The sequence below is a fragment of the Rhinichthys klamathensis genome, unplaced genomic scaffold (assembly GCF_029890125.1).
Source record: "Rhinichthys klamathensis goyatoka isolate OS25496 unplaced genomic scaffold, OSU_Roscu_1.1 h1tg000242l_1, whole genome shotgun sequence".
NCBI classification, from domain to species: Eukaryota; Metazoa; Chordata; class Actinopteri; order Cypriniformes; family Leuciscidae; genus Rhinichthys; species Rhinichthys klamathensis.
This window is the reverse complement of record NW_026606764.1, coordinates 3705630-3724627: the sequence shown is the minus strand read 5'-3', so window position 1 is coordinate 3724627 and position 18998 is coordinate 3705630. Positions and strand designations below refer to the sequence as shown.

Sequence of the window (18998 nt, the reverse complement as noted above, 5' to 3'; positions counted from 1 at the left end):
CCACACAATGTTGAGACGAACGGCCGTTCGCTCACAAACTTCCAGGAGGATGGACTGAGGCAAAGCCGCGTGAGCGCTAGCCTAGGGAACGCTAAAAGGACCGCGTCATCCCCGTCGCCGGAACCGACCGGTTCGTCAACGAGAGTGAGGTTTTCCCGCGAAGATGTCCTCTTCAGGGAATGCGGTTTGGGCTGATGTCAGCTCAAATATTTTAGAGAGGTGGCGCTCCGGGAGTCCCCCGGTAGCGCGTCATCATCACCGTGTCTCCCCTCCGAGTCAGAAAGGCCGAGCACGGCGCGCTGTGTCGTGCAACTAAAAGCCGGCTTAGTAAAAGCTACATGGGCAGCAATTACAATGACCGCAATTCTCCGGGTTCTCCAAAGCTTGAGCGTGTTAAGCCCAAGCAGACCGCGCAGAACAAGAGGGTCCTTAGCGGCGATGAGAGCACCACACGCGGCCGGGCAGGCTCGTCGTGATAGGCTGTTCCCCGTGGGAAGCGGCTGTTTAGACGGTCACATAGCCATGGGTGGGCCAGCGGTGAAGAACTCGGAAAAATCCGTGGCGGGCAGCCATGTAAAGGAGGAGTAGGTGAAGGACAGCGAGAGCTCGGGCGGCTCCGGATGCAAAAAACACAGCGGATAGGCTGAAGAAACGACTGTCACTCACGTCTGGCGGAGGCTGATCTGGCGATATGTCCTCCTGAAGACTCGAAAGTGAGCAGCGTAAAACGTTAATCCAACCGAACTGTGTCAATGCAGAGATTGCGAGAAGCGAATGTCAACTGAGGAATAGCAGCGCGCCCAGCTGTGATATGCCCGTAGGTAAGGGGGTGTGGCCTCACCTGGCATTGACTGCGCGCTTCTGTCTGTTAGCCAGACTTGGTGCAATTGGATGCTTCTGCAGAGGTCAGGTACGGATGCCCTTCCCATAGGTGGATCTCGAAACGAGATGATGAAAGAGAACTGTATTTACTTCCTGTTTTCGTTCGAAGTCCACAGTAGTCAATTGTCGAGATCGCATAACCAGAGATATAACTAATGATCGCGCGCTCGAACTCGACAATTGACTACTGTGGACTTCGAACGAAAACAGGAAGTAAATACAGGTATGTGAGCTGGCTGAATTAACATCATTTTTATTAATATCTTGCACATCTACTGCAGTCAGATTGACCGTGGTCACTCTTAATAACACCACTCACATGGCTGTGCACTTGTAATGACATATTAAGGTTGTTAAGAGGCTAAAAGCAGGTTTAGAACTTGCCCCATTGAAGTCAACAGGGTGCGAATTTTAAAAAGAGGATAACACGGTGTAGGCAACACCGATTTTTGTCGTTTTTGTCTGTACTGACAGCACTCCAAATGTACAAAAAAAATGAGCTCAATGTTAAAATTGACCGGAGTTCTCCTTTAAGTCCACAACCATACCAAGTCCATACCAAATTTAGTATTTTAATCAACAGTACATTTTTTGTTCACTTTTTACTATGTGTATTAGACGTAATAATATTTTTTAATAATAAATAATAAAAAACAATTTTTTTTTTTTTTGGCTTAAAATATTCTGATAGTATGGAATCGTGACATGAGTGTATCATTTTTGGAACAAATATCTTGAATGAATGATTCAATGACAAATACATGTTTACACTTGATGTAGCCATGTTACTTTCAAAAGGTGATTTAGTCCATTTTGAAATCCGTAGGCATCAGTGTTTATATCCGAACTATAAACTTTTATCCCAGTTCTTGATAATATGATAATATCTATCTGTCTGTCTGTCTATGTCTATCCGTCTGTCTAGTTTTATTTATTGCTATTTTATGTTTTATGTTTTTTAAAGGTATTGTTTTTTTATGTATTGCTACTTTTATTTTTTTTATTATTCACTCATTGATGCCACACCACTCAATGGTAATTATAATTGGCTTCATTTAAGAACAATAGATATTAATTCCTCTGGGTTGTGTGTGTTTTTGTCTGTACACAGTTTTCCCAGTGGATCAGCCTGTGCAGCGAGACGGCAGTACCAGCAGCAGTGAGGATGAGGAGGATGAGATGAAGGCCAGCCCTGTGGTGAGGAGACGCAGAGTGAGGAGGAGCACCACCGGCTCAGAGCCTGGAGATCCGCAGGAGCCCCACAGGAGACAGGAGGTACTGATCACAACAACAACAACAACAACAACTCGTTACTCCATAATGCTGTATAATACTTTATACTATAAATTATACTAGTTTTACTTTTTATATTTTTACAAATACTTTTTAGTTAGCTGGAAATGTAGCTGGAAATTATACATCTATATCTATCATTTTTTAAATATGGTCACAGAAACATTTCTTTGTGAGCTGGATCCATAAACTACATGACGGATATAAATTTATAAACATGCTTTTGCTGGAAAACGATAAAACAAACCGTCTCTGGTAACAAGTGTAAGTAACCTTGGTTCCCTGAGAAGGGGAACTAGACACTGCGTCCTAGGACACTAATGGGGAACGCCTCAGCATGACCGGTGTCTGAATCATGTGTCTAAACGCGACAATTGTATTGGCCGGCGACTAGGGTTGGGTACCGAAACGCCCTATATGACCGGAATGTACCAGACCAAATCAGAAATGGTACCAGACTATTTCGGTGCCACTTGATCCTTTGACGCATACGATCACACCTGTGTGATTAGAACGTTCATTGCATCACCTGGCAGAGGTGGAAAGAGTACTAAAATATTCTACTCAAGTAAAAGTACTATTACTTCAATAAAATTGTACTTTGTACAAAACATACTTAAAGGTGCTCTACGTAACTTTTAGCGGCCTGTAGTGGTGATGTTTCAGATTGCAACCAAATTTTACAAGAGCGCTCGTGCTCGAACTCATAGACAATACCGTCTATTACGCAAATATCTCGGCGAATACTAGACGGATTCGGCGAGCACCGAGCTCGTTGGGACCATCTAGTCGAGCTGAAAAGAACCATATAAGTTCCATAGTTTTTGGTGGTGTTTTCGCGGAGATATTAGCAGAAAACCATCGGGCGCGCTGCAAAATTGCGGACGCCGGTGACGTCACGATCTCAGAAGAAAATAGCTCGTATCTCTGGAACGCAAAGACCCAGAGATCTCAAATTCGGGGGAGGAGGTCCCAGGGGAACCCTTGCCCGAACGCTAGAGTGGCGGGCCTCGGGGATGCCCCCTACCGGATCGCCGTTCGCTGGGACCCCCGATTTCGAACGGATATAACTCGGGGAGCCGGGCGAGTTGGACCTCGGGGGTGGGCTCGTTCGAAAGGCCCCGTCCAGCACTACGGACGATTAGAGTCTTGGGAATATTGATCAAAGATTGACTGAGATATAAGCCGAAAAACGTGCGCCTTTAACCGGACGTAACTCCCTGACCGTCTACAATAGACTGTATATAAGGAGAGAGGCTCGGGAGCGCGCATGCACGTCACATCTGTTGGATTTCGCGGTAAATCCGACCCGGAGACTTAACATAGAAATAGGAATACTGGCCTTCAGAGGTAATAGCAAAACTCGACAAGTGGATCATTTTAATGTGTGATTACAACCCCTTCACACTAGGGGTTGAACGACTTCAGATTTTTTGAAGTCGACTGTTATGACATCAAAGTCGAGTCGACGTCGACTAGTCGATGACGTCATTCATAAAAACACAAGAGATGGGACTGCTTTGCAACATGCCACAATTTGCAAGTAATTAACAGAAAATTATACAGATGCTGACAGACAGCTCATAATGGGGCCGTTTACACCTGGTCACTTCATGCGTTTTTACTGATCTGATTTATCAAAACGATTCCATTTAGCCTACACCTGGTCACATAAATATGCAAAAAAATTTCGCAAAACAGATATCCGATCTTCAAACAACGCGCTATGCAGATTTAACGGAGTTCACGTCACCGAAAGCAACAATATGAGCTGCATTTTATTGATCATCAGCTAATTTAAAAATTAAAGACCGCAATAAGAGAGACAGCACTGGTAAGATCATTTTGTTTCTTTACTTTTAACGAAGATGATTGTGTGTTAAGCGTCTGCGACTTACTTTCAGTTTGATTTGCGATAGTTCACGTTGGCTTGATGAATAGATGCTCGAGCTGCTCATATGCGTGTTGGTGTTGCCATAGCTTCATCGCTATAATACGCTCTCACACGTTTATTTTTAGCATTTTTGGGAGAAGTCCAATTTACATATGTGGTTTCAACAACCAGATGCATTTACACTTGTCCAGTTTCGTCTGTTAAGCGGCCCAGACCTCCTCCTGAAGCGATTTGAGCGATCGGATTTAAATCCGTCTCGAGTGCGCTTCGGAGGGCATTTACACCTGGTCTTTTCACGATCGGATAGCTATCAGATCACAGAAACACATGAAGTGGCCTGGTGTAAACAGCCCGCAGTTACATCATCATTTAGGATGAAAAGAAAAGGAAAAAAAGCTATAAATTCACATCTGCGCCTTAGTGATGCGCAGATCCAAGTAATACAAAATAATATTCCAATTAATTGCGGGTGAATTAGCTACATCATTAATATGTTTAAATAAATAAATGAAAAAAAAAATGTTTTAATGATTTTAATAAAGATACTGAACTCTCATTTCCGGTAAAACAGTGAGCGTGCGTCATGCTTTTACTTTCGTTTTCAACAATATCTAGTGTTAGGTTGGTAAAGTATTTACACACACTTGATGTACCAATGCTGCTTTCTTGCTGCAATGACCCTCTGGGCTCTTCATCTGTTGTCGTCTGCAACATGTTAGTATCAAAATTAGCGCAATCATAGTGTCACATGATCAACGCGACTAGTCGACGTCAAGCTTAAAGCGTCGCTGTATTTCATTAAGGTCGACTAGTCGACTAATCGACTAGTCGGTTCAACCCCTACTTCACACACAGGCAATAAAAAAAGGATTCATTTTAGTAGAAAAGTTACATAGAGCACCTTTAAGTAAAAGTAAAATTACAGATTTTAAAAAGATTTTACAGATTTTCATCTGATCAATTTTGAGCATCCAGATGGTATAATCAAACATTTCATGTTGAGCGTTCTCTGAGTATGCATTTATTTGTCATTTTAACTGTTTGTAAACGAAGCATAAAGTAGACTTCAAAGATGTCTTATTCTGTTGCGCCCTCTATAGGCCATGACCAGCGACTAGTCGACGTCAAGTCCCCCTGTGGTGAAAATCAAGTTTTTAATGTTGTTTATATGTCTATGTGGTGTTTTTGATATGCTTTAAGACAAACCATGTGCAAATTCATGTCAACACCATTGCTGAGTATTTTCTCTTTAAAACTGCAGTGAACCAAAGAGTCTAAAAAACGCTGTTTGAAATCGCTGTTTTTTCCTGACGTCACAAACTACCTTTAACCAATAACGTCAACGTGCCGGCAGGCTTTAGCATATCATTAACAGGAACTAGCAGGGGAGTTGCAAGAGAAGCCAGGTTATCCCGTTATAGTTTTCTGTTGATATGAAAAATGGGTAGATTGAGCAAAATAGCGTCTGTATGATGTATATTACGTTATGATTAACTATACGCCTTTGTCCACTGACGTTCTGAGTTGTTCAAAGCGTTTCTGATGATTGTTAGAAGGCAGCTGCCTGACTCTGAGATGGTGAACGGGAACATGGTTTGTGTAACATTAGCAACACATTATTAGCTGTTTAATAACATAGTCAAGAAAAGGCCAATAGTATTAATTAGCATTATGTGTCTTACGTTGTAAAGAGTAATACCATTGTGCAGCGTTTACCTCAGCAAGTTAGCCAAGTGAATATCTGAGCTGGCGCAAGTGAGTGGAGGCAGGGCTAATTAGCATATTCATGGATCTAGTATACTAAATAAAGCAAGGGTGTAGAGTTACATTTAAGCTTTTTTAAGGCATTAAGAAATTATTTTCACAGAAAAATTTTTTGGTGATCAAAGATGAGTTTTCAAGGGATACAATTATTGACTACAGGAGGAATTCAAAGCATCATGGCAGGACCGTGCACAGACCTTTTGAGGGGCATGTGTTGAAACTGAAAAAGGGCACCCCCTCCCTTTATACACTCACCTAAAGGATTATTAGGAACACCATACTAATACTGTGTTTGACCCCCTTTCGCCTTCAGAACTGCCTTAATTCTACGTGGCATTGATTCAACAAGGTGCTGAAAGCATTCTTTAGAAATGTTGGCCCATATTGATAGGATAGCATCTTGCAGTTGATGGAGATTTGTGGGATGCACATCCAGGGCACGAAGCTCCCGTTCCACCACATCCCAAAGATGCTCTATTGGGTTGAGATCTGGTGACTGTGGGGGCCATTTTAGTACAGTGAACTCATTGTCATGTTCAAGAAACCAATTTGAAATGATTCGAGCTTTGTGACATGGTGCATTATCCTGCTGGAAGTAGCCATCAGAGGATGGGTACATGGTGGCCATAAAGGGATGGACATGGTCAGAAACGATGCTCAGGTAGGCCGTGGCATTTAAACGATGCCCAATTGGCACTAAGGGCCCTAAAGTGTGCCAAGAAAACATCCCCCACACCATTACACCACCACCACCAGCCTGCACAGTGGTAACAAGGCATGATGGATCCATGTTCTCATTCTGTTTACGCCAAATTCTGACTCTACCATCTGAATGTCTCAACAGAAATCGAGACTCATCAGACCAGGCAACATTTTTCCAGTCTTCAACTGTCCAATTTTGGTGAGCTCTTGCAAATTGTAGCCTCTTTTTCCTATTTGTAGTGGAGATGAGTGGTACCCGGTGGGGTCTTCTGCTGTTGTAGCCCATCCGCCTCAAGGTTGTGCGTGTTGTGGCTTCACAAATGCTTTGCTGCATACCTCGGTTGTAACGAGTGGTTATTTCAGTCAAAGTTGCTCTTCTATCAGCTTGAATCAGTCGGCCCATTCTCCTCTGACCTCTAGCATCAACAAGGCATTTTCGCCCACAGGACTGCCGCATACTGGATGTTTTTCCCTTTTCACACCATTCTTTGTAAACCCTAGAAATGGTTGTGCGTGAAAATCCCAGTAACTGAGCAGATTGTGAAATACTCAGACCGGCCCGTCTGGCACCAACAACCATGAAACGCTCAAAATTGCTTAAATCACCTTTCTTTCCCATTCTGACATTCAGTTTGGGGTTCAGGAGATTGTCTTGACCAGGACCACACCCCTAAATGCATTGAGGCAACTGCCATGTGATTGGTTGATTAGATAATTGCATTAATGAGAAATTGAACAGGTGTTCCTAATAATCCTTTAGGTGAGTGTGTATATATATATATATATATATTACATGCTTCTATGGAAAAATGTTACAACTTTTCTAACCTTACTCAGCAGATGGCTTATCTGTTTAAGTGCTACTGCCTTCTTGGCTGCAAGGTTAAGAATGTGTGAAAAAAAATGTTGTCCCTAGTCCAGCTGCTTCTTTGATGGCATTCGCCATGTACTGTGCAGTGTGCATTATCTGTGGTGACACATTATCTCTGGTGGGACTGTGAAATGGTGATGTTAGGTCTTAAACTTCCACTCTGTCACTGCACTCATCAGTGCATCAACCAAATTACTACTTTTGTGGCTTTCAAAAAGGGGGCATGTTTGTAACACAGAGCTTTCCATTTTGCAATCCAAAATGTAATGAACTATCACTGTCAAGTAGCTTTCAGTTGCCCTGGAGGTCCAACTATCGTCCTGGAGGTCCAGAGCTATGTATTGAGCATTTGCCAATTATTTCTCAATTTTGCCCCGTGTTTCATCATACAGTTCAAGAATAAACTTGCTGCTGAAGTGGGCATGCAAAGGGATTTCGTAACGCAGCTCAAGCGTCTTAAACATATGCTGAAATCCCACATCGTCAATAACGGAGGGCTTCATGTCTTTGGCAACAAAACCCCCCAGCGCTTTCGTTGTTGTTTTGTTATTATTAGCACTGAGTGCCTGTTTAACGCTCTGATTATCTTCATTTGGGCCGACACTAGTTATATTTGGGGTCTCCAGGGACCCCAGACAATAACATTTAATTTTGTAACAGAATAATATATATTTTTTGTTTTACAAATGTAATTTTACTCTGTTTATTAATGTTTTTGCTCAACATTTGTGTAGGTTTTGGAGGATTTATAATATCTTTTAAATTTCTATAAATAAATAAATAAATAAATACATATTTATTTAAATAGGCTTTTTTTTTTACAAAAAACCAGCCATTTTATGTAAAATTCACTTTATAAAAGACACAGATTTCTAACTTTCATTCATGGGGATAACATGGATAATTTTTTTGGAAAATGCAGTTTAAAAAAAAAAATATATATATACAGTGGTGTGAATAAGTTATTACCCCCATGCTAAAGTTGCCTAAAAAGAGGAATAAAAAATCATCTTTTGGAAATTGATCTTAATGCCTTAATTAGAAAAATGAGGAAAAATCCAACCTTTAAGGACACCAATTTCCTTTGTGTATGAATAATGTATCATAAATAAATAAATGTTCTTCCTTAAAATACAGGGTGCATAAGTCAGGCCCCCCCTATGTTAAATTCCCATAGAGTCAGGCAGATTTTTATTTTTAAAGGCCAGTTATTTCATGGATCCAGGATAATATGCATCCTGATAAAGTTCCCTTGGCCTTTGGAATTAAAATAGACCCACATCATCACATTCCCTTCACCATACCTAGAGATTGGCATGGGGTACTTTCCATAAGATCATCTTTCAATGCAAATCAAACCAGCTATTAGGCTAACTGAAATAACACCATGCCAATCTCTAGGTATGGTGAAGGGAATGTGATGATGTGGGATATTTTAATTCCAAAGGCCAAGGGAACTTTATCAGGATGCATATTATCCTGGATCCATGAAATAACTGGCCTTTAAAAATAAAAATCTGCCTGACTCAATGGGGATTTAACATAGGGGGGGGCCTGACTTATGCACCCTGTATTTTAAGGAAGAACATTTATTTATTTATGATACATTATTCATACACAAAGAAAATTGGTGTCCTTAAAGGTTGGATTTTTCCTCATTTTTCTAATTAAGGCATTAAGATCAATTTCCAAAAGATGATTTTTTATTCCTCTTTTTAGGCAACTTTAGCATGGGGGTAATAACTTATTCACACCACTGTATAAATATAGCTGCGAGCAGCGATTGCGGGCCCAAGCCGGTGGCACCGCAACCCCGGGCACCGGAGTGGTGGTGCCGCCGGCTTTGGCCCTTCATCGCTGCTCGCAGCTATATTTATATATACATATATATATATATAAAAAGCCGGTGGCACTGCCACCCCGGTGCCTTTAGGGTTATTGTGCACGACGTGCAAAAACGTAACCCCTCTTTGACTCTCGAAAAGAAGTGTGCTGTAGAGCTTGCATCAGTGTGGGCTCTGCAAAAGTGCGCATCGAGGGCACATATCAACCAAAAAGTATGCATGAGCAACCTTCTGAAACCTAAACTGAAAAATGAGACACCCTACAGACGGTCTCATGGATTTAACGGATACATGAAATAAGCACACAAGAATGAAAATCTGCCGAACGGCTCTGGTAGTTCTGCTTCAGCACTGATGATGTTGTAGGAATCGTGCACTCTGGTTGGTCTGGATTATTCAGGATTTTTTATTTTATACAGATTGAAATTCATTTTGATTAGAGATATCTGAAATTTGATATCTGTAACTTTCATTTTATTGGGTTAGCTATGCGCACTGTGATTGGCTCATCGCGTTTGGGGGCATGGCTTAGCCATAGGTCAATTACGTTACAGATATCTTAAATGATAATACAAACTATCCAAAATATAATTACGACTTGTCAGAAAGACGTTGTTGATATCTACAATGTTAATTCCGGATAGTCAAACTTAGCTTTTAAATGTTAAAAGGGCTTGCCATACAGAGACGTAGGCTCAGAGAGAGGCTCACCATATTCAAACCAAAATATCTGACTTCCTGTTGGTCGTAGCTAATTACGGTAAATTAGAAAGTTGTCCGGCTCGAAGAGTACAATATACACTACCGTTCAAAAGTTTGGGGTCAGTGAGAATTTTATTTTTATTTTTTGGAGGAAAGAAATCAATACTTTTATTTATCAAGGAATAATTAATTTGATCGAAAGTGACAGTAAAGACATTTATAATGTTACAAAAGTCTTTTGAACTTCCGATTCATCAAAGAATCCTAAAAAAAACAAAAAAAACTGTACAACTGACAGACCAACAACTGTTTCAACATTGATAATAATAATAAATGTTTCTTGAGCATCAAATCCTCATATTATACTGATTTGTGAAGGATCATTTGACACTGAAGACACTGACACTGGTGATGCTGAAAATTCAGCTTTGATCACAGGAATAAATTACACTTTACTATATATTCACACAGAAAACAGCTGATTTACACTGGAATAATATTTAATACTATAACTGATTTTTGTTGTATTTTTAATCAAATAAGCGCAGCCATGGTTAGCAGAAGAGAATTCTTTTAAAAGTATTTAAAATCGTACCGACCCCAAACTTTTGAACGGTAGTGTACATATCGAGTTTTGTTACTGTAGATAAAACTAACCCCCCCACTTTTGTCAAAAGCATTTAGAAAGTGACACACTTCCTGCTGCCAGTTGGTGGCGCTATAACTTTGACTCACAATAGTTACATACATCTGATCGGCCTCTTACAGCGAACACACTGCTGAAGTTTCATCAAGATCAGCTAATGTATGAAGAAGTTATAACACACTTCGTGTTTCACGTTTCTCGCCATAAATTCGTTTCCTCGCCACGGCCAAACCGTTTGAGATATCAAAAATCCCCTGGCATTTTTTCATCCTCAATGTCTTGACATCATGCTGACCGAGTTTCGAGGCGTTTGTTTGAATTCTCTAGGAGGAGTACTTTAAATTCCATTGCATGCGTTTTCCAAACAACCCTAAATAGCCGACTTCCTGTTGGGCTGGGGTAAAAAGTAAGAGCATGAAGGATATATGAACCGATGAGATCTATATGTGTACCGAGTTTCATATTATTACATGTAAGCGTGTTTGAGTTATGGACCAAGTTTTCGGACCCTGTTCCAGGGGGCGCTGTCGAGCCCCCTTGCCACGCCCGAGGACCAGCTTCAGCCCGGCCCTGATGGCCGCGGGTTCTGACCCGTGTGCAAAGTTTCAAGAGTTTTTGAGCACGTTAAGGGCCCCAAAAGTGCCCAAAAGGTAGTAAAATAATAATAAGAAATATAGCTGCGAGCAGCGATTACGGGCCCAAGCCGGTGGCACCGCAACCCCGGTGCCTTTAGTTACCTAAAGGCACCGGGGTGGTGGTGCCGCCGGCTTTGGCCCTTCATCGCTGCTCGCAGCTATATATATATATATATATATATATATATATATATATAAAAAGCCGGTGGCACCGCCACCCTGGTGCCTTTAGGGTTATTGTGCACGACGTGACACAAAATATCTGCTCGCTATCTGCCGAACGGCTCTGGTAGTTCCGCTTCAGCACTGATGATGTTGTAGAAATAGTGCGCTCTGGTTGGTCTGGATTATTCGGGATTTTTTATTTTATACAGAAATAAGTTATTTATAATTCAGATGAGAATAAAGTTAGTGTTGATTAAAATGAAGGAAAACAAATATATTGATCTGAAATATAGCACATTAATTTTAAATTTATTTAGGTTCAAAAACCAAACATACAATCTTAATTTAATTTAAAGCAAACAATACATTTAAAATATATGGGTTGTATGCAAATTTTTTTTTTATAAAAAAAAGATATATATCCAAAAAGACAAGGCCTTAAAGGGTTAAACTAATAAGCACTTTGAATATTCTAAACAGAATAAGCACTAGTCGCTAATGAATAAGTACTAGTACTTAATGGAATAGATACTAGTATCTAAAAAATAAGTACTAGTAGCATGAAAATAGAGACTAGTAGGTTAAAATGATTAAATGTTAAAACGGCTTGCCATATTGGCTCAGAGAGAGAGAGAGAAAATGACCTTTTAGATACTAGTACCTATTAATAGATACTAGTATTTATTCAATAAATACTAGTACTAAGTCATTAGATACTAGTACCTATTAAATAGATACCAGTACTTATTCATTAGCTACTAATACGCATTCAAAAGAATATCTAAAGAATAAGCACTAGTATCTAAAGAATAGGCACTAGTACTAAAGAATAAGCACTAGTCGCTAATGAATAAGTACTAGTACTTAATGGAATAGATACTAGTATCTAAAAAATAAGTACTAGAAGCATGAAAATAGAGACTAGAAGGTTAAAATGATTAAATGTTAAAACGGCTTGCCATATTTGGCTCAGAGAGAGAGAGAGAGAAAATGACCATATTCAAACCACCATATTCAACTTCCTCTTGGTCTGAGCTAATGACAGTTAATTAGAAAGTTGTCCGGCTTGATCTGAACAATATGCGTACCGAGTTTTATGATTGTAGGTAAAACTATAAAACTAACCCCCCCACTTTTGTCAAAAGGTGGCGCTACTGAGTCCCTGCACCACGCCCGTTTCTGAAACTTTGCACATGTCTACTGGCTAATAAATGTGATCTGTCTGTCGAGTTTCATGCAATTTTAAGCAATTTCAGGCATGCTAAGAGTCTCAAAAGCATCCAAAAAGAATATTAAAGTTTGATGCGTTGCCATGGCAACAGTATATAAGACATCGATAATCCTTTCACAGGTCTACATCTGGCGATTGTCTACATTATACACATCAAGTTTGAAGCAAATCGGGTAAAAATAAGAGGGTGATTTCAAAGCATTTTGAAAGTGACACACTTCCTGCTGGCAGTTGGTGGCGCTATAACTTTGACTCACAATAGTCACATCCATGTGATCGGCCTCTTACAGCGAACACACTGTTGAAGTTTCATCAAGATCAGTTAATGTATGCAGAAGTTATAACACACTTCCTGTTTCCATTATTCGCCATAAATTTGTTTCCTCGCCACGGCCAAACCGTTTGAGATATCAAAAATCCCCTGGCAATTTTTCATCCTCAATGTCTTGAAATCATGCTGACCGAGTTTCGTTGCGATTGGTTGAATTCTCTAGGAGGAGTATATCGAATTCCAGGGGCATACGCTTCCAAACAAACCATAATAGCCGACTTCCTGTTGGGCTGGGGTAAAAAGTAAAAGTACAAAGGATATATGAACCGATGAGATCTATATGTCTACCGAGTTTCATATTATTACATGCAAGCGTGTTTGATTTATGGACCAAGTTTTCGCACCCCGTTCCAGGGGGTGCTGTCGAGCCCCCCTGCCACGCCCGGGTACCATCTTCAGCCCGGCCCTGATGGCCGCGGGTTCTGACCTGTGTGCAAAGTTTCAAGAGTTTTCGTGCACGTTAAGAGCCCCAAAAGTGCCCGAATAGTCGTTAGAATAATAATAATAAATATAGCTGCGAGCAGCGATTACGGGCCCAAGCCGGTGGCACCGCAACCCCGGTGCCTTTAGTTACCTAAAGGCACCAGGGTGGCGGTGCCGCCGGCTTTGGCCCTTCATCGCTGCTCGCAGCTATATTTATATTTATTTATATATATATATATATATAATTATATATATATAAAGCCGTTGGCACCGCCACCCTGGTGCCTTTAGGGTTATTGTGCACGACGTGACACAAAATATCTGCTCGCTATCTGCCGAACGGCTCTGGTAGTTTCGCTTCAGCACTGATGATGTTGTAGAAATAGTGCGCTCTGGTTGGTCTGGATTATTCGGGATTTTTTATTTTATAAAGAAATAAATTCTTTATAATTCAGATGAGAATAAAGTTAGTGTTGATTAATGAAATATAGCACATTAATTTAAAATTTATTTAGGTTCAATTACTAAACATACAATCTTAATTTAATTTAAAGCAAACAATACATTTAAAATATATGGGTTGTATAAACATTTATTTTAATAAAAAAAAAGATATATATCCAAAAAGACAAGGCCTTAAAGGGTTAAACTCTTGTCACTGTAACAGACACAATCTCTCTCTCACACACACACACGTCAAGTCACTTACATTTTAGATGCAATGTTGAATAAGCAGAAAAATCGGATTTTCTGCTCTGAAAATATAAATAAGCATAAAAATTGAATAAGCACTTTGAATATTCTAAACAGAATAAGCACTAGTCGTTAATGTATAAGTACTAGTACTTAATGGAATAGATACTAGTATCTAAAAAATAAGTACTAGTAGCATGAAAATAGAGACTAGTAGGTTAAAATGATTAAATGTTAAAACGGCTTGCCATATTGGCTCAGAGAGAGAGAAAGAGAAAATGACCTTTTAGATACTAGTACCTATTAATAGATACTAGTATTTATTCAATAAATACTAGTACTAAGTCATTAGATACTAGTATCTATTAAATAGATACCAGTACTTATTCGTTAGCTACTAATACGTATTCAAAAGAATATCTAAAGAATAAGCACTAGTATCTAAAGAATAGGCACTAGTACTAAAGAATAAGTACTAGTCGCTAATGAATAAGTACTAGTAATTAATGGAATAGATACTAGCATCTAAAAAATAAGTACTAGTAGCATGAAAATAGAGACTAGTAGGTTAAAATGATTAAATGTTAAAACGGCTTGCCATATTGGCTCAGAGAGAGAGAAAGAGAAAATGACCTTTTAGATACTAGTACCTATTAATAGATACTAGTATTTATTCAATAAATACTAGTACTAAGTCATTAGATACTAGTATCTATTAAATAGATACCAGTACTTATTCGTTAGCTACTAATACGTATTCAAAAGAATATCTAAAGAATAAGCACTAGTATCTAAAGAATAGGCACTAGTACTAAAGAATAAGTACTAGTCGCTAATGAATAAGTACTAGTAATTAATGGAATAGATACTAGCATCTAAAAAATAAGTACTAGTAGCATGAAAATAGAGACTAGTAGGTTAAAATGATTAAATGTTAAAACGGCTTGCCATATTGGCTCAGAGAGAGAGAAAGAGAAAATGACCTTTTAGATACTAGTACCTATTAATAGATACTAGTATTTATTCAATAAATACTAGTACTAAGTCATTAGATACTAGTATCTATTAAATAGATACCAGTACTTATTCGTTAGCTACTAATACGTATTCAAAAGAATATCTAAAGAATAAGCACTAGTATCTAAAGAATAGGCACTAGTACTAAAGAATAAGTACTAGTCGCTAATGAATAAGTACTAGTAATTAATGGAATAGATACTAGCATCTAAAAAATAAGTACTAGTAGCATGAAAATAGAGACTAGTAGGTTAAAATGATTAAATGTTAAAACGGCTTGCCATATTGGCTCAGAGAGAGAGAAAGAGAAAATGACCTTTTAGATACTAGTACCTATTAATAGATACTAGTATTTATTCAATAAATACTAGTACTAAGTCATTAGATACTAGTATCTATTAAATAGATACCAGTACTTATTCGTTAGCTACTAATACGTATTCAAAAGAATATCTAAAGAATAAGCACTAGTATCTAAAGAATAGGCACTAGTACTAAAGAATAAGTACTAGTCGCTAATGAATAAGTACTAGTAATTAATGGAATAGATACTAGCATCTAAAAAATAAGTACTAGTAGCATGAAAATAGAGACTAGTAGGTTAAAATGATTAAATGTTAAAACGGCTTACCATATTGGCTCAGAGAGAGACAGAGAGAGGCTCACCATATTCAAACCAAAATATCTGACTTCCTGTTGATCCGAGCTAATTACGGTAAATTAGAAAGTTGTTCGGCTCGAAGAGTACAATATACATATCGAGTTTTGTTACTGTAGATAAAACTAACCCCCCCACTTTTGTCAAAAGCATTTAGAAAGTGACACACTTCCTGCTGCCAGTTGGTGGCGCTATAACTTTGACTCACAATAGTTACATCCATCTGATTGGCCTCTTACCACGAACACACTGCTGAAGTTTCATCAAGATCAGTTAATGTATGCAGAAGTTATAACACTTCGTGTTTCTCTTTTCTCGCCATAAATTCGTTTCCTCGCCACGGCCAAACCGTTCGAGATATCAAAAATCCGTCCGCAATTTAGCATCTTCAATGTGTTGACCTCAAGCTGACCGAGTTAGGCGGTAAACGGATGCAATCTCTAGGAGAAGTACTTCAAATTCCTGAGCAAGCGTTCTCCAAACAACCCATATTAGCCGACTTCCTGTTGGGCTGGCGTAAAACTTGACCGAGGGTAAGTTGTTCGGCCCGATGAGATCTATATGTGTACTGAGTTTCATATTAATTCATGCAAGCGTGTTTGATCTATGGACCAAGTTTTGGGGACCCCGTTCAAGGGGGCGCTTTTGAGCCCCCCTGCCACGCCCGGGTACCAGCTTCAGCCCGGCCCTGATGGCCGTGGGCTCTGACCTGCGTGCAAAGTTTCAAGTTTCTGCATGCAGGCAGGCTAGAATTGCGAAACATTATTGGATACTTCTTCTAATTGACATTTCACTGGGCCAATCGGAATCTTAGTACTTTTTCTCTTGGCCAATCGGAATCTTAGCACTTGCGTCAGAATCGATGAGACACCTGGCTACTACCACGCGAGTCTGATGGAAACTCATAACGTGAAGGAATCTTATGTGAAATTCGAGGTAAATCAAACTTTTTTTGGAGCAAAAACAACAGCTAGTTGTTTGCTTGATTCAATTAACGTTAGCTACCGCTTTGTTATGCTGCGCTCGTGACAGGGCGCTGAAAGAACGAGCATAGAGAGAGCCGGTCGCGCGCGCGCACTCTCACTGTACCGTATTCAAACTGCCTTGCTCTCCCTCCATCGCGCATATTAATCAAAATCTATTGAGAATTGATACGATAGTAAAAGATCAAAAGACCAAAGTTTCACGTGGAGCATTTTCAGAGATTATTTTTCCTGAATTACCGCTAGGTGTGAATTGTAGCCTACTAAAATTGCCCTATCCTCTCTGAAAAGCGTTCCGCACATTCAGCTGACATAAACCACATTTTGAATAAACAAAAAACCTATCCAGTGATTAAATGTTTTCTGTGTAGACACAAATCTTGTGCGATGTCCTTTAGTCCTTTAGTCCTTATCTGCTAGGATAATCACACAACGCGTGCCGTGTGTGTCAGCTAATGGCACGTCCGATTCGCGAACTAATGACTCATTTGAACCGATTCACTTTTATGAATGGTTAAAATAACTAATCTGTCCAACATCTCTCTTCAAAAGAGATCTGAATCGGTGTATAACAAATCGATAACACCAAACTAGTTAATATTAACTATTCATAAACTGCACTTATTAATCTTGATAAATAAATAGCATTTATTAATCTTTGGTAATGTTAATTTCACTATTTACTAGTTGCCTTATTACAATTAAAAGTTCTATTTGTTAACATTAGTTAGCCTAATGCACTGTGAAGTTATATGAACAAACAACGAACAGCTGTATTTTTATTAACAAAGAATAATAAATACAGTAACAAATGTATTGCTCATCATGGTTAATTTAGATTTTACTGCCTTTTTTCTCCTTTGCCAATCCTATGATAATTATATACAGTATAGTGTTCATCCAGAACAACATGCAACTGTGTAACCACACCCTAGCAACCGTTTAAAGCTACCTAGCAACCATATTGCTTACATATAGAAGCCATATTGCAGCTCCACAACATCGTTAAGACATTGTTGTTGGCTCGTATGCAATCATGTACAACATTGTAGCAACTATCCCCCCCCCCCCGCAACACTGTCACCTTTTTTACTCTGAGGAGTTTGCAGGTCTGGTGTCTACTAGCTAATAAATGAGATGTGTCTGTCGAGTTTCATGCAATTTAAAGCATGCTAAGAGTCTCAAAAGCATCAAAAAAGAATATTAAAGTTTGATGCGTTGCCATGGCAACATTATCTTAGATATTAAACAATCCTTTCACAGGTCTACATCTGCCGTGTTTTTACATTATACAGATGAAGTTTGAAGCAAATCGGGTAAAAATAAGAGGGTTATTTCAAAGCATTTTGAAAGTGACACACTTCCTGCTGGCAGTTGGTGGCGGTATAACTTTGACTCACAATAGTCACATCCATGTGACCGGCCTCTTACAACGAACACACTGCTGAAGTTTCACCAAGATCAGTTAATGTATAAAGAAGTTATAACACACTTCCTGTTTCTCTTTTCGCGCCATAATTTCGTTTCCTCGCCACGGCCAAACCGTTCGAGATATCAAAAATCCCCTGGCAATTTTTCATCCTCATTGTCTTGACTTCATGTTGACCGAGTTTCGTGCCGTGTGTTTGAATTCTCTAGGAGGAGTATTTCAAATTCCATTGCATGCGTTTTCCAAACAACCCTAAATAGCCAACTTCCTGTTGGGCTGGGGTAAAAAGTGAGAGTATGAAGGATATGTGACCCGTCACGGAAACCAGGGACACAAGTCGGCAGCACAACTTGCGAGCAAAATGAGAAAGAAGCGTTTTTTTCCAAAATTGGTGATTTCCGCTTTTTTGCAGAATCTGTTAGTTGAGATCATGAAGAAGCCTCTACATGTTTGAGATAACAGTATTGGTATATTTAAAAGCGTACATTTTGAGGTTGAAATCGGCTTGTTTTTCGGAGATTCTAGCATGCAGTAGGGGCGTGTCATTGTCTGTGTGTATTTCCATACTGAATAGCCGCCGGCGCTTTTGCCCCCGCCCCCCAACAGCGTGGCTACTTAATATGCAGCGCTCTGGCCGGCTCTATCTGATATCAAAATTCAATGAAGATGGACGCCGCAAAGATTGTCGCAGACGAGCTGAAGCGTGGCAGTTACACCGAAAATGTTTTCGCCGCACTTTGTGGGCTCGGGAAACTGAACCGGAGGTATGGGCGCGGCGCGCGCGCCCTCGGTGCTTGAATACGGCGGCTCGGCTCGCTGACAGCGGTGGCTAACT

General features: G+C 39.6%; 1 protein-coding gene across 1 annotated transcript in view; it reads left to right on the top strand.

The window, feature by feature from the left end:
• ccpg1 (cell cycle progression 1) overlaps window positions 1–18998 on the top strand; it is a 121855-nt gene that overhangs the window by 22021 nt on the left and 80836 nt on the right. Inside the window, exon 6 of the mRNA XM_056265949.1 lies at window positions 1994–2157. Within this exon, the coding sequence (XP_056121924.1) occupies window positions 1994–2157 (164 nt within the window). The remainder of the gene's footprint in view (window positions 1–1993; window positions 2158–18998) is intronic.